The following is a 13,475-nucleotide window of genomic DNA, read 5'->3' on the forward strand; positions in this document are numbered from 1 at the left end:
GAAAATCAATAGCTTACACATGAGGCTCTTGTACATAATGATTAGTTCAAATTTGTTAACCTTTTTTTGTTTCATATCTTGGTCATTCTACAATCTGCAAAGATAAATTGAATAATATTAGTCTTTACCACATTTTTTATACCACAATTTTATACCACATGATGTGGCAGCTGATGTATACATACCACATCATGTAAAATACTAGTTTCTGTTTTTCTAATTTTATTTATTAAAATACACTTCATTCATTTAATTGATGTGGCATATGATATGGATATGCCACATTATGTGGTATAGAAATGTGGAATAATAATGTGGTAAGTGTAGCATTACTCAGATAAATTTAACCTAAAAATATAATGAAATTGATTCCTCCCTCAAAAGGAAACAATAGGATAATAGATCTACTTGAAATTTCACCTAAGTAGACTAATGATTTTGCATATTTTACTGAAAAAAGAAAAACAAAAAAAATTCCCTATAGCATAGCACAGATATATGTTGGGAAGAAACCTCCACAAATATCAGTATTGCTTAGGGACATCAGGCTTGAAGCCATTCAACATGACTTAGGATTTGATAATGTTATTTGTTTATGGAAGTATAACGAAGGATTCACTGTTGGTGGAACAACAATCAGTATTACATTAATACTTTAATTAGAAAATTTGGAATAAGTCTAAAATTGAGAATATATCATTGCATTTGTTTTGTTGATATAAGTCCTTTAACTTTTCTACCAAATAGGATTACATTCTTTTTTTGTATTTTCTGATGTAGATCTATTATTGTTATTATTATTATTAAATTATCTAGTTGTTCCTATTATACCGTTGAAGTATAAATCATGTAAAAAATAATTTATAAGTCAACTATTACGAGATCTACAATAATAATGTAGATATATTATTATTATTATGATATACTCTTGTAGATATATTATCATATGTTGTAGGTATATTGTTCTATTGGCTATTGCATAGGTATATTATATATATGTGTTTTATCATATTTTTGACAATGTGTAATAGTATTTTATGTACATTTTTTTTTATAGGTAACATCTATTTTTGTATCCAACTTATATGTAGTCTTCTAATTTATGTTCCTAATTTATAGGTAACACGTGTTGGCTGCGCAAATCTTACGACCTAGTGTTTGAGGCCGAGGGAATATACGCCAACACAGGTCATCCTACTTAGGAGTCATTCTATAGTGTGGGCCTTATATATGACCCTTAGGTGAGGTCATATATCTTAACTGTTTGATCAAGCTAATTAATTTGATCCAACGACTAACTAGTTTGATCCAACGATTAAGAAATAGGGCTGCACCTAAGCGCCATATATAAGACCCTTACTATAGAATTCTTGCTATACTTAACTGCTCAAAATATTGGAAATTAAAGAAGAGAAGACGAATGTTTGTGAGTTCTGGAAATTGTACTTGTTGCCAGTTCCCCTTATCAGGAATTGATCAGGTGAACAACTGAGCAACCTTATTCATAATTTGTCACATTTCTTTCGAAGTCTACCTTATTCTACTTTAGGTGCAACCTGCTCTTAATGACCCCTGTTAAATGTCAAACAATCACATATACAAATGAGCTTGGTTCAATTTGAGACTTAATGTGCATAATTCCTTTATGGTATCATTGCATTTGGAATACAATACCACCTTGTTTACCATGTTATCTATGTTATCTACCATTTCCACCTTTTTTACCTATGTAATCTACCATTTCCACCTTTTTTACCTATGTAATCTACCATTTCCACCTTTTTTTTTACTATATTTAAATCGCATGTCACCAATATTGGTAAGGAGCAATTAAAGTCATTGACCAATCCTCTAATGATTCGGAAATCAGTTTCCTAAGTGAATATACATGCAATTAATTAAAAATAAATCATTGCCATAATATTTGGAGCTCATCTAGTTTCACCTTTTATAAATTATTATGTAATAAAAGTAGAGATGCGATTCTACCTTCAACATGGAAAATTTGATTAATCAGAAGAAGTATTTCGGTTAAGGTTGACAAAAGAAAGAAACAAGAACAAAAAAGAGAGGAAAGAATTTGAATTCTCAATTGATTGATTGATTGATTGATATTTTTTCTTTCTTCCTATCTATTTTACGTTGTTTGATCACATGCATGCATGCACTATACACATTATATATATAGCTCTCCTCCCACCAACATTTCACTGTGATCTGAGTTATTTCTAGAGCTCTAAAGCCTTGCCCTTTTTTGTCTCTCGATCTAAACCCTAAACCCTAAACCCATTAGAAATGAAGATCCCGCTTACCGCCACCATTTTGGTCCTAATTATTTGGCTAATTGCTTCACCTAATCGTTCATGTAGTGCAAGAATAGTCGCGCCAGATGATTTCGATTTGTTTGATTATGGTGCTGTTCATCACAACACCCAAACTGATGATGAGGGTTTTTCTAAAGTATATTTACACTATTTCTTCATCCTCTTTTATTTATTTATTATTTTTGTTTTCCATTTTTTTCCCCCATTGATCTAATTTGCTTTTTCTTTTTAATTTTATGTTTTGTATTAATTGTGCAACTAAAAGGAGGCCTTCCCAGAAGGATGGGAGACTGGACCAAAAACAAGAGATTCATTCAATCGTGCGAATGCCCAAACTGAAGAATATGATCCACAAGTACATAGCTCTTCACTCTCTCTCTCTCTCTCTCTCTCTCTCTCTCTCTCTCTCTCATTAAATTTTCTATTTTCTAATGAATTTTCTTCTTGATTGTGCAACTGAAAGCAGGCCTTCTTGGAAGCGTGGGAAGCAAAAACAAATACTTTCAATGTGGTAGATTATGGTGCTGTTGGGAATGGCCTAGTAGATGATACAAAAGTATGTGTAATATATATATTTATTTATTTATCATTATATTGGTTATTTCTTGTAGCCAGTTGCTTATTTAACTGTGTCTTGGTTTAATTTTTTTCAAACTCAAAGGCCTTCCTCAAGGCATGGGGAGCTATGTGTGCATCATCAACTCAAGGCACCCTTACCCTGGTGGTACCAAAGGGCAAAAGATTCTTGTTAAATGCTGTGGCGTTTGAAGGGCCTTGCAGGGCTAGTAAAGTAAATTTCCAGGTAAACAAATGTCGACAATTCACATTAACTTAAAAAACTAAAAATAATATTGCTATTACTTTTGTTTATAAATTCTGTACGTTTTACAGATACAAGGGAGTATTGTTGCACCGAATAACATTGGTGCATGGACAAACAAGGAGATGTGGATTCAGTTTTCGAAGGTACAAGGTCTATCGGTCAATGGAGGAGGTCGAATTGATGGAAATGGCGCCGTTTGGTGGAAAGCTTGCGGTGGGGAAGGCTGCCAGAGACCAACTGTATGTTAATGATCTGAACTGTAAATTATTTTTTTTGTCAACTAAAATTGAAGTTTAAACTGTTGGTTAGAATTAATATTTATTACTTAATGCATGGTGGTGCAGGCTCTCCATTTCAACAAATGTCATGGCTTCCAATTGAGTCGTCTGGCAATTTTCAATAGCCCTAAAAACCATATAAGCATTTGTAGCTGCAATGGCCCCCGAGTTTTCGGTCTCTTTATTTGGGCTCCTAAAGACAGTCCAAACACAGATGGAATTGATATTTCCCAATCAACCCGAGTCACAATTCAATCTTCTCATATAGCAACTGGTAATTATATATGGTAAACCTTTTCTTAATTAGTTTTAGTTTATGGGTGGTATTGGCGTAAATTATTAATTGTTTTGCTATATATATATATAGGTGATGATTGTATTGCCATCAATAGCGGTTCATCTTATATCAAGATTAGGGATATTAAATGCGGACCAGGCCATGGTATTAGGTAATCATTCGTTCATTTTAATTACATGAAAATGGCTTAGTTATTAATTAATTAATTAACTGATTTGTATGTGTGTGTGTGTGTGTATGTATGTATGTAGTATTGGCAGTCTAGGTCAACATGGAGAATACAGTCAAGTGGAAGAGGTGCAAGTGAGCAATTGCACCTTCAAGGGGACAACAAATGGAGTGAGAATCAAGACATGGGAAGTAAGTGAGACATGCATCAAAATTGAATTGAAAGCGAGAGTAACTTAATTGATTTTGTAACTAATGTGATTTTTGTACGAATTGAATGAAGGGCGGTTCGGGATATGCTAGGAAGATCACTTTCGAGGGGATCACATTTGAAGACACCAAAAATCCTATCATAATAGACCAGCACTATTTTGCTAAACCTACTTCAGCAATGGACATAAGCAAGGTGAAATAAAATAACATAATAAATTGATTCTCAAAATAGAGCAATATGATATGATTTGTAACTAATTAGAGTGATTATAATTGTGTAATGTGGATTGTGCAGTCGGTACAAGTTAGCGACGTGACGTACCGAAATATAAACGGAACTTGCGCTGATGAGAAAGCCATATCTTTGGCCTGCGCAGGGGGCGGATGCACAAACATTGTGATGGACAACGTGACCATAAAATCGGATCTTCCAAACAAGAGGTCTTATGCTTACTGCGACAATGCCCATGGCACCTCTTCCTTCTCTGTGCCTTCTGTCCCATGCCTTTCGCATTGAAATAGCTCCTATCCCTAGCCCTAGCCCTAGCCCTAGCCCTAGTAGTTGGTGGCTTCTATATGTTTTTTTGGTTTTTCTTTTTCCTTTTTAGTTCGCTGATGTAACAATAAATTAATTAGTAAGAATGGAATCATTTATGTTTTGGTAGCTCCTTCAATCAATATATAGTTCGCATATTAAATAGCGTTCCTCTTCTTCAGTGTCAAATTAATTCCCATTGATTTTTTTTTTGAAAATATATTTCGTTGACAGAGCTAAAAAAGGAAGGAAAAAAAACATTACAGCGCTCTTGCCTTAATTGCTATGAGTTTTCAACTGCTATAAAAGGCTTGTATTCTGACTCCAAGCTTTGCCTGTTTTCTCCTTTGTAAAGGAAGGAAGTATTATATACGGAAACAAAATTCAAGGAAAACAAGGTAAATTTTCAATTTTAGTTGGAAGAAGAATAGGATTGGGGGGGGGTGACTGAGATTCCAAATGTCACCAAACGAGTGACGATGAGACCCTAGTGTGTTTTTAAAATAAAATAAAAATAAAAAAATAGATATTTATTAATATATTTATCAGATAATAGATATTTATTAGTAAATATATTTTAACTTAATATTTTTAATTAACTTTTTTTGTGTATAATATTGTTTTAGGGTAACTTTCTTGTTTACTAGTATCTCTGCATGAGCTTCGTGCGACTTAGAGGTTTCTCATGTTATTCTTTGCAATTGTATTTGTATTTGTTGAGAGACTTTCTATAATGCAAATATTGAATTTGTTGCTTCATTTGCTCCCGCTATGTACAAAATCATTGATCTTGGAAAAAAAAAAGTGCAAAATCATTGATAATGAAATTGATTCCTCCTCAAAAGGAAACAATAGGATAATAGACCTAATTGAAATTTCACTTAAGTAGACTAATGATTTTGCATCTTTTACCAAAAAGAAGAAGAAGAAAAACAAAAATGTTAGCATAGCACAGATATGTTGGGAAGAAACCTCCACAAATACCAGTATTATATTGTTCAGGGAAACCATGGTTTGGAGCCATTCAACATGACTTGGGATTTGATAACGTTATTTATTTATGGAGTTGAATTCCTAATTTTGCGTGGTGCCCCACTTACATTTCATTTCTCTATGTGAAGTTGTTCGTAATAGGAATCCATCTGTTATTTTGATTCCGACTACTAGAATATATGTGGAAATGACATGGAAATATATTAACAAAAATTTAAATTAACTAAGGGATCCCATGGTTGACACTAATATCTCCGTAGCCCTTCTATACACTTCAATTGAACGCGGAGAGACCAAATGGGGTAACATATTCTGTCAGCACCAAAACTGCTGTGGGAATGACTCTTTCCTTTTCTCAGGCATAGAAGGACATGAGCTTCTCGCTTAAATTCTCACATTCTAATCTATAACTTCTTTCTACCTGTATAATCGATAATGCATAAACAAAAACATAAAAAAAAAACATATCAGAATGGATTGAATCTAAACAGCAATAGAAATAAGCTAAATATATATGCAGTATAACAAATACCTGAAGATGTAAATTATAGAAGACCCTCTCTCCAGAGGACTCAAAGGAAGAAGCATTTAGTATTTGAAGCCCTTCCTCCTCCAAGTTTAACAAGATCTCAGATAATAGATTGTTGTGGGTCTTAAGGGTGGATATTTGAATCGCAACTTCTCTGTCGTTAAGACGGTAAGTTGAAACGGCAGATAATGAGCTCCCAGTCCCAGCTGTGCTTTTCATTTTCTTCTCTTCATGCAATTCCTGATCTTCTTGCTTAGAAATTCTTACCAAAAGCTCCTCCCTCTTTCTAATTAGTCCTTCCACTTGCTTTTGGAGCTCTGGTATGTATTTCACCACACGCGAAATTGTGTTTGGAATGCTTAATTTCTTCTGTAACAATAGCATGGAAATAGATTCAGAAATTATTGTGAGTACGATTCAGTACTTTCTCGTGTATATACTGAAATTTACTCTCTTTACTCGAGAATTGGATAATTCACAAGAATCAAAGTACGTTGAAGTAAGAAATGAAGAGAGGGTTGAAGGATATTTCATTTTGCGCGGATTAGAAGGGACAATATATATTATGAAGTCTTGATATCCTACTATTTTGGACACAATTTTGAAGTTGGACTCCATTTCTTCTTTCAACATACCTCGTATCATAGTGAGTTATCCAATCCTAAACATCAAGAGTGGCCTTAATAAATTTCATACGTACCATTTGATCTGCAGGAAGCAGTGAACGCAATGAAGAATACAAGCTGTTGATCTTCTGTCGACGATCACGCTCACTAGCATTATGGTTAAGCTTCTTCACCATCGTGGAAACGCCGGCGTACCCTCCGCTTACAGTTGTGGATGGTGTGGAACGAGTAGGCTCAACTTGTGGCAGCTGAGATGGAAGGGTATGAAGAAATGACTCTGCAATTTGATCTGTAAAACTATCCCTGTAGAAGTAGTTCTGGTCATGACTTTTGGGATCCTCTAAAGGCCATCCAATGGTTGAAAACGAGGGAGGAGATAAAGCCAACATGATGTGATTATTTGGAGATGTGTAAATGTCTAGTTTGCTCAGACATTGAAAATGATCATGTCATATATATATATATGCACATATATACACAGAGGCATTTTTAAATTTAAATGTAGAAGGTGACTGATTTTTAATTAATTATATAAAAGTGGCTTGTTTATAAATAAATAAAATTTAGATTACAATAAGATGGTCGGCAAAATGACTTGGCAACTTCCACTGCGTGTGTGTGTGGGCATGTGTGACATGTCTTCTGTTGGGAGAGAGATCCAGGTGGGATTAAGCTGACGACGGATCAGGCACAAGATCTAACAAGCAAATCAGAGTTTAACCACGAACGTTAATATAAACAATAACTTCCCAAGTTTTTGGCTTTCGAAACTGAAGGTTGATATCATTTTTTTATTATTATATACTTTCCTCAAAATTACAAAATAATTAATATTTAAGAAGATTCTGGAAGTGCAGACAGCGCGTGCCATGCATAACATACCATGTGCTTAAGTTGTGTATCGCATGGAGAGCGCGCATCCTTCTTGCTCCTCATTTTTTAATAACAAGCTAATTAACAAACATTTAACTATATCTATATAATTAAGGTTATCCAGACATGCAAACATGACGTCCCCTTTGTTGACATTTTGGCTTCCACTGTGTTTTTTTTTTTATAAGCAAAATGTTATCAAGTGTACATTAATTTTATTTTATAAAATATATAGGCCATGTTTGGTGGAGTGGATTAGACCAGACTTCTCCAATTAAAATAGATTAAAATCCTATCAATTGTTTTGTGAGCCTAAATGCACCTTGAGATTGGTTGGGCCTCATGCTTTGATCATATACCAATCCAGTGAATGAGGGTTTTATAAACCCAAGCGGAACCATGGGTTTCGAAGCCTCCGCCTTTGCCTTTCGCATTCTACGCAGAGCACCTCCTCCTTCTCATCGTCTCTTTTTCTTCTTTTCTTTCTCCCACGTGACTTCAACACCTCTTTGTGCCATTCTGAAAGTAGATTTATTTCCTCAATGCATCTATGGAGCTGCAATTCTTTGTTTTGATTCTCTCTTCTCTCATCTTCTCTCATCTCCTCTCAACTATCATTTCTCGTCTCTCATCTCAGATTTCACTCTAAATTTTTTATTTAAGTGTTAAAATATTGAGATGTTTTTATGACTGCCATCTCTTTTTTCAGGGTTAGAGTTCGAGATCTATGGTCTTTTTGGGGATTTTTTTTTTCTTTTGAATGTTGTCTTTCATTTATGAGATAGTTTCATTCTCTAGAATTTTTTTTTTTTTTCATTTTGTTTCAAATTATCTTTTTTTTACTAGACTGCAATTTTGTTTCTCCTGTCTCCTCTCTCTGCCTACAAGAAGCCATATATCAAAGGCTTCAAGAATTCACCAAATCAGAATTTACCTCTTTTTTTCTCTGAATTCAAATCAGATTTCGGAATTGCCTTGTTCTTTACGAAAGAATCTCATATTTATGTTTTTTTTAATTTATAAATATTTTGGTTATGTAATTCATTGTCCCTTTTCTTTACAATGATGGGTTCTGTATTTTATTTATTTATTTGATCAAAGATGATGGGTTATGTTTGTTCGTTCATAAAACTTAGTAAATGAAACCAAATTGCAGTTCGTATTGTAGTTTTTTTCTCTGAGTGTTCATGACCCAATCTCCTTTTTATTTTTTTATTTTATTGAAGTCCCAACCTCTGTTTTTTTTAAAAAAAAAAATATAAATAAAAAAGAAACTTCATTAAATTAACTTCAACGGTACAGTCAAAGACATCAACAAGACATTACCAATCCTAAGAGGGCGACAAACTAATATGCTAAAAGCAAAACAAACACGGACAAAGGCTGCACTAAAACTACTAGCCCATATCACCACAATTAACCATAAGCCCAAACGAAGCCCACAAACTCAAAACCCTAAAATAACCCATGAACCTAGACGAACCCTACCACTACCACCTGAAGAAGCGCCGTCGCGGCCACATCCATCACCGCATCCATAACAAATATGGAGAAAATATAATTTTCAGCGATCTACCTGCACATAAGAGCGAACAAATAAACGAAAACAACAATCTTGCCAAAGAACAATTGGGTGATTTGCAACAACCTCCGTCAAAGACGATGTAAAATTAAATTTAGTGAACATGAGTAGCATTAGGGAGCGGGTTTTGGGAATAGAATTTGATTGAGAACAGAAATTAAAAGGGGAGATGGGGAACTTCAATCCAACCATGGTTCATAAGAAACTACAACAAGGGGCTTTCTATTCAAACCGCTCTTGTGGACTTATTCAGTAACCTAAAAAGAAAAGACGAGAAGAGAGGAGGGGGAGGAGGGGCACGGACACTTCTTCCTCCTCCCCCCCTCTATGGAGTTTTTCTTTAGGACTCATAGAGGGAGAGAGCAGCTAGGGTTTAAAAAAAAAAAAAACTTGTCCCAATCTCCTTGAATGTATTGGTTATATAATTGTTTTTATAAATATTGGTTCTGTAATTTGATGCTTTTTTAATTAATTTTTTATGATGTTAAATGATCTAATAAACAATAAATTAATTTTGAAATTAAAAAGAAATGAAGTCCAATGTCGTCCAGTGTGGCCTTGTACCAAACAATGGACTAAACTTAAGTCCAATCCAGTCTAGTGCTTTACCAAACAACTCAATAGGATTTGAAGTTTAGTCCAATCCAAGTCATTCCAGTCCAACCCTTCAAGCTCAATTCCAACCAGTCTAGTCCAATTCAGTCCATCAAACGGGGCCATAGTATTTTGGGAATATGAGATTCTAGCACCAACTGACAAGACCAGCCCCGAATTCTTCAGAATCCGTGACGGATCCTGTGGTATTTCCGACATCAAACTGATGCCAGACCCACTTATTTCGGTAGAGTCTCCCTTAAAAAATGAACATTTCCCAAAATTTTCAACTTGTTAAAACACAATTATAAACACCAACCAGTAGCATGCACAAAGTATAAACATGCAATTTATATAAGTAGCTTCCGGCCTTACATTCAACCCTAGCATGGCGATAACAGAGAATATCTAAAGAATTTCAGTTTACAAATGAAATGAAGTTCAACATAAATAAAAATAGATAAAGATGGTCCTATAGAAAGTTGGGGCTCAAAAATTCAGGTTTCAGCTTGGCCGTTCGATTCAAGTCTATCAAAGCAGGTGGATTGATTGGGCCTGAATTACTGGGCCTTTACCTTTACCCCTTACCCAACATGTGAAGTTGTATTCACATGTTGGGCTTGAATGTTTATTCTTATCCAATACGTGATGCTCACATGTTGGGCTTGAATGTTTGACTCCGATGTGGACTTGACTCCACGTGTGACCTACTATGTGGTGGTCTCATGTGAGGGGGCGTGTTGAAGAATATGAGTCTCACATCAGAAACTTGACTAAATAAAATACAAAATATAATAAATGGTTCTACTACTAATAACATCGAGACCTTTTGTATAAAACCTCACACCTGCTAAACATGTGGTTAAGTTGGGGACAATATCGATGTTGTTAGTGGTGGGCCAAGAGTCTGTCTCTCTGAAATCTTAATAATACATAGGGTAGTGCTAATAGCACTCAAAACTAACATAAATCACAACCCACTCACTATCCATAATCTCTTTTCAACAATCCCATGTACCCTACACATATTCAAATATAGATAATAACTCTCGAACATAGCACATATCAATTCAAAATATTAACAATATACAATTATGCAAAAATACCTCTAATACTTTCATAATGATATTATATTTCAACGTTTAAATATGTAATAAACTCAATGACCAAATAACCAATTATGCATAGTTTGTGTCCTTGAAAATAATGAATATAATTTAAAAACAAAGTCCATTCACAGATAAATTTAAATTAACTAAGGGATCCCATGGTTGACACTAATATCTCCGTAGCCCTTCTATACACATACACTTCAATTGAACGGAGAGAGCAATTGGGGTAACATATTCTGTCAGCACCAAAACTGCTATGGGAATGACTCTTTCCTTTTCTCAGGCATAGAAGGACATGAGCTTTTCGCTTAAATTCTCACATTCTAGTCTATAACTTCTTTTCGACCCTGTATAATCCGATAATGCATAGACAAAAAAACATAAAAAAAAAAAAAACATATTCAGACGATGATCTAAACAGCATGAGTAGCTAACATATATGCAGTACAACAAATACCTGGAGATGTAAATTATAGAAGACCCTCTCTCCAGAGGACTCAAAGGAAGAAGCATTTAGTATTTGAAGCCCTTCCTCCTCCAAGTTTAACAAGATCTCAGATAATAGATTGTTGTGGGTCTTAAGGGTGGATATTTGAATCGCAACTTCTCTGTCGTTAAGACGGTAAGTTGAAACGGCAGATAATGAGCTCCCAGCTGTGCTTTTCATTTTCTTCTCTTCATGCAATTCCTGATCTTCTTGCTTAGAAATTCTTACCAAAAGCTCCTCCCTCTTTCTAATTAGTCCCTCCACTTGCTTTTGGAGCTCTGGTACGTACTTCACCACACGTGAAATTGTGTTTGGAATGCTTAATTTCTTCTGTAACAATAGCATGGAAATAGTTTCAGAAATTGTGAGTACGATTCAGTACTTTCTCATGTCCATACTGAAATTTACTCGAGAATTGGATAATTCACAAGATTCAAGGTACGTTGAAGCAAGAAATAAAGAGAGGGTTGAAGGATTATTTTTCATTTTGCACGGATTAGAAGGGACAATATATATTATAAAGTCTTGGTATCCTACTATTTTGTGGGGATTAGAAAGAATGCGATTCCTTTATGACTAATTCATCTTCAACCTTCAATTTGGACACAATTTTGAAGTTGGCCTCCGTTTCTTCTTTCAACATACCTCGTATCGTAGTGAGTTATCCAATCCTAAACATCAAGAGTGGCCTTAATAAATTTCATACGTACCATTTGATCTGCAGGAAGCAGTGAACGCAATGAAGAATACAAGCGGTTGATCTTCTGTCGACGATCACGCTCACTGGCATTATGGTTAAGCTTCTTCACCATCGTGGAAACGCCGGAGTACTCTCCGCTTGCAGTTGTGGATGGTGTGGAACGAGCAGGCTCCACTTGTGGCAGCTGAGATGGAAGGATACGAAGAAATGACTCTGCAATTTGATCCGTAAAACTATCCCTGTAGAAGTAGTTCTGGTCATGACTTTTGGAATCCTCTAAGGGCCATCCAGTGGTTGAAAACGAGGGAGGAGATAAAGCCAACATGATGTGATTATTTGGAGATGTGTAAATGTCTAGTTTGCTCAGAAATTGAAAATGATCATGTCATATATATATATGCACATATATACACAGAGACATTTTTAAATTTAAATGTAGAGGGTGACTGATTTTAATTAATTATGTAAAAGTGGCTTGTTTATAAATAAATAAAATTTAGATTACAATAACATGGTCGGCAAAATGACTTGGCAACTTCCACTGTGTGTGTGTGGGCATGTGTGACTTGTCTTCTGTTGGGAGAGAGATCCAGGTGGATTAACCTGTAGGTAGTTAAGTAAAAACTGTACTATACCAAAGTCGTTTCATTTATTAAATCAAGTTGAGGTCAATTGGCAATGGGGGAGTTGTTCAACTAAAATTTCTATTTTTCGATGTGAATAAATACTCGTGTGTGGGTTTATGTGGCCGTTGGACCTAACACGTAAGTAATCTTCTCTAATACCATTAAGAAAATTGAGATTTCATTCCAAAATCAATTGATTCCTTATAAGCTTATGCAAAGTCGCTTTCGATGTACCCTCAACAAGTAGAGGATCCATTTTGTGGTTGATGAAATTTTTGTCTAGAATTATCTTTTACAAGTCTCTTCTTGCAATAGGAATTATGCAGACGACGGATCAGGCACAAGATCTAACAAGCCAATCAGAGTTTATCCACGAACGTTAATATAAACAATAACTTCCCAAGCTTTTGGCTTTCGAAACCAAAGGTTGACATCGTTTTATTATTATTATATAATTTCCTCAAAATTACAAAATTAATTAATTAATATTTAAGAAGATTTTGGAAGTGCAGACAGCGCGTGCCATGCATAACATGCCATGTGCTTAAGTTGTGTATCGCATGGTTATCCAGACATGCAAACATGACGTTTCCTTTATTGACATTTTGGCTTCTACTGTGTTTTTTTAAAAGCAAAATGTTATCAAGTGTACATTAATTTAGAACGATTATTTTATAAAACATATAGTACTTTGGGAAATATGTGATTCTAGCA

At 34.8% G+C, this 13,475-nt stretch overlaps 2 protein-coding genes across 5 annotated transcripts; both read right to left on the reverse strand.

Moving 5' to 3' along the window:
• LOC18770103 (transcription factor ORG2) lies at positions 57-7,210 on the reverse strand. Of its 3 annotated transcripts, none has more exons than XM_020567881.1 (3): positions 6,862-7,210; positions 6,165-6,530; positions 57-94 (listed from the first exon to the last, which is right to left on the reverse strand). In XM_020567881.1, exons 1-3 carry the CDS (start codon positions 7,174-7,176, stop codon positions 83-85), a joined length of 693 nt encoding a protein of 230 aa, XP_020423470.1. In that variant the 5' UTR covers positions 7,177-7,210; the 3' UTR covers positions 57-82. The 3 variants fall into 3 exon arrangements, with proteins under 3 accessions (XP_020423470.1, XP_020423469.1, XP_007203926.1); XM_020567880.1 differs by lacking the exon at positions 57-94 and adding an exon at positions 5,601-6,049; XM_007203864.2 differs by lacking the exon at positions 57-94 and adding an exon at positions 5,601-6,053.
• Positions 10,880-12,494, reverse strand: LOC18770954 (transcription factor ORG2). 2 transcript variants are annotated; one of them, XM_020567856.1, is made up of 3 exons: positions 12,146-12,494; positions 11,406-11,765; positions 10,880-11,294 (listed from the first exon to the last, which is right to left on the reverse strand). In XM_020567856.1, exons 1-3 carry the CDS (start codon positions 12,458-12,460, stop codon positions 11,277-11,279), a joined length of 693 nt encoding a protein of 230 aa, XP_020423445.1. In that variant the 5' UTR covers positions 12,461-12,494; the 3' UTR covers positions 10,880-11,276. The 2 variants fall into 2 exon arrangements, with proteins under 2 accessions (XP_020423445.1, XP_020423446.1); XM_020567857.1 differs by having other exon boundaries at positions 10,880-11,295; positions 11,384-11,765.

Source organism: Prunus persica, chromosome G7 (genome assembly GCF_000346465.2).
Source record: "Prunus persica cultivar Lovell chromosome G7, Prunus_persica_NCBIv2, whole genome shotgun sequence".
Taxonomy (NCBI): Eukaryota; Viridiplantae; Streptophyta; class Magnoliopsida; order Rosales; family Rosaceae; genus Prunus; species Prunus persica.

Excerpts from the sequence above, each read along its gene's own strand:
- LOC18770954 (XM_020567857.1), bottom strand. The coding sequence starts at position 12,460 with ATGTTGGCTTTATCTCCTCCCTCGTTTTCAACCACTGGATGGCCCTTA. Across the intron at positions 11,766-12,145 it reads TGCTTCCTGCAGATCAAATG|AAGAAATTAAGCATTCCAAA; the intron begins GTACGTATGAAA and ends CTATTGTTACAG. Across the intron at positions 11,296-11,383 it reads ATTTGTTGTACTGCATATAT|GGTCGAAAAGAAGTTATAGA; the intron begins GTTAGCTACTCA and ends CGGATTATACAG.
- LOC18770103 (XM_007203864.2), bottom strand. The coding sequence starts at position 7,176 with ATGTTGGCTTTATCTCCTCCCTCGTTTTCAACCATTGGATGGCCTTTA. Across the intron at positions 6,531-6,861 it reads TGCTTCCTGCAGATCAAATG|AAGAAATTAAGCATTCCAAA; the intron begins GTACGTATGAAA and ends CTATTGTTACAG. Across the intron at positions 6,054-6,164 it reads TCTATAATTTACATCTTCAG|GTAGAAAGAAGTTATAGATT; the intron begins GTATTTGTTATA and ends TCGATTATACAG.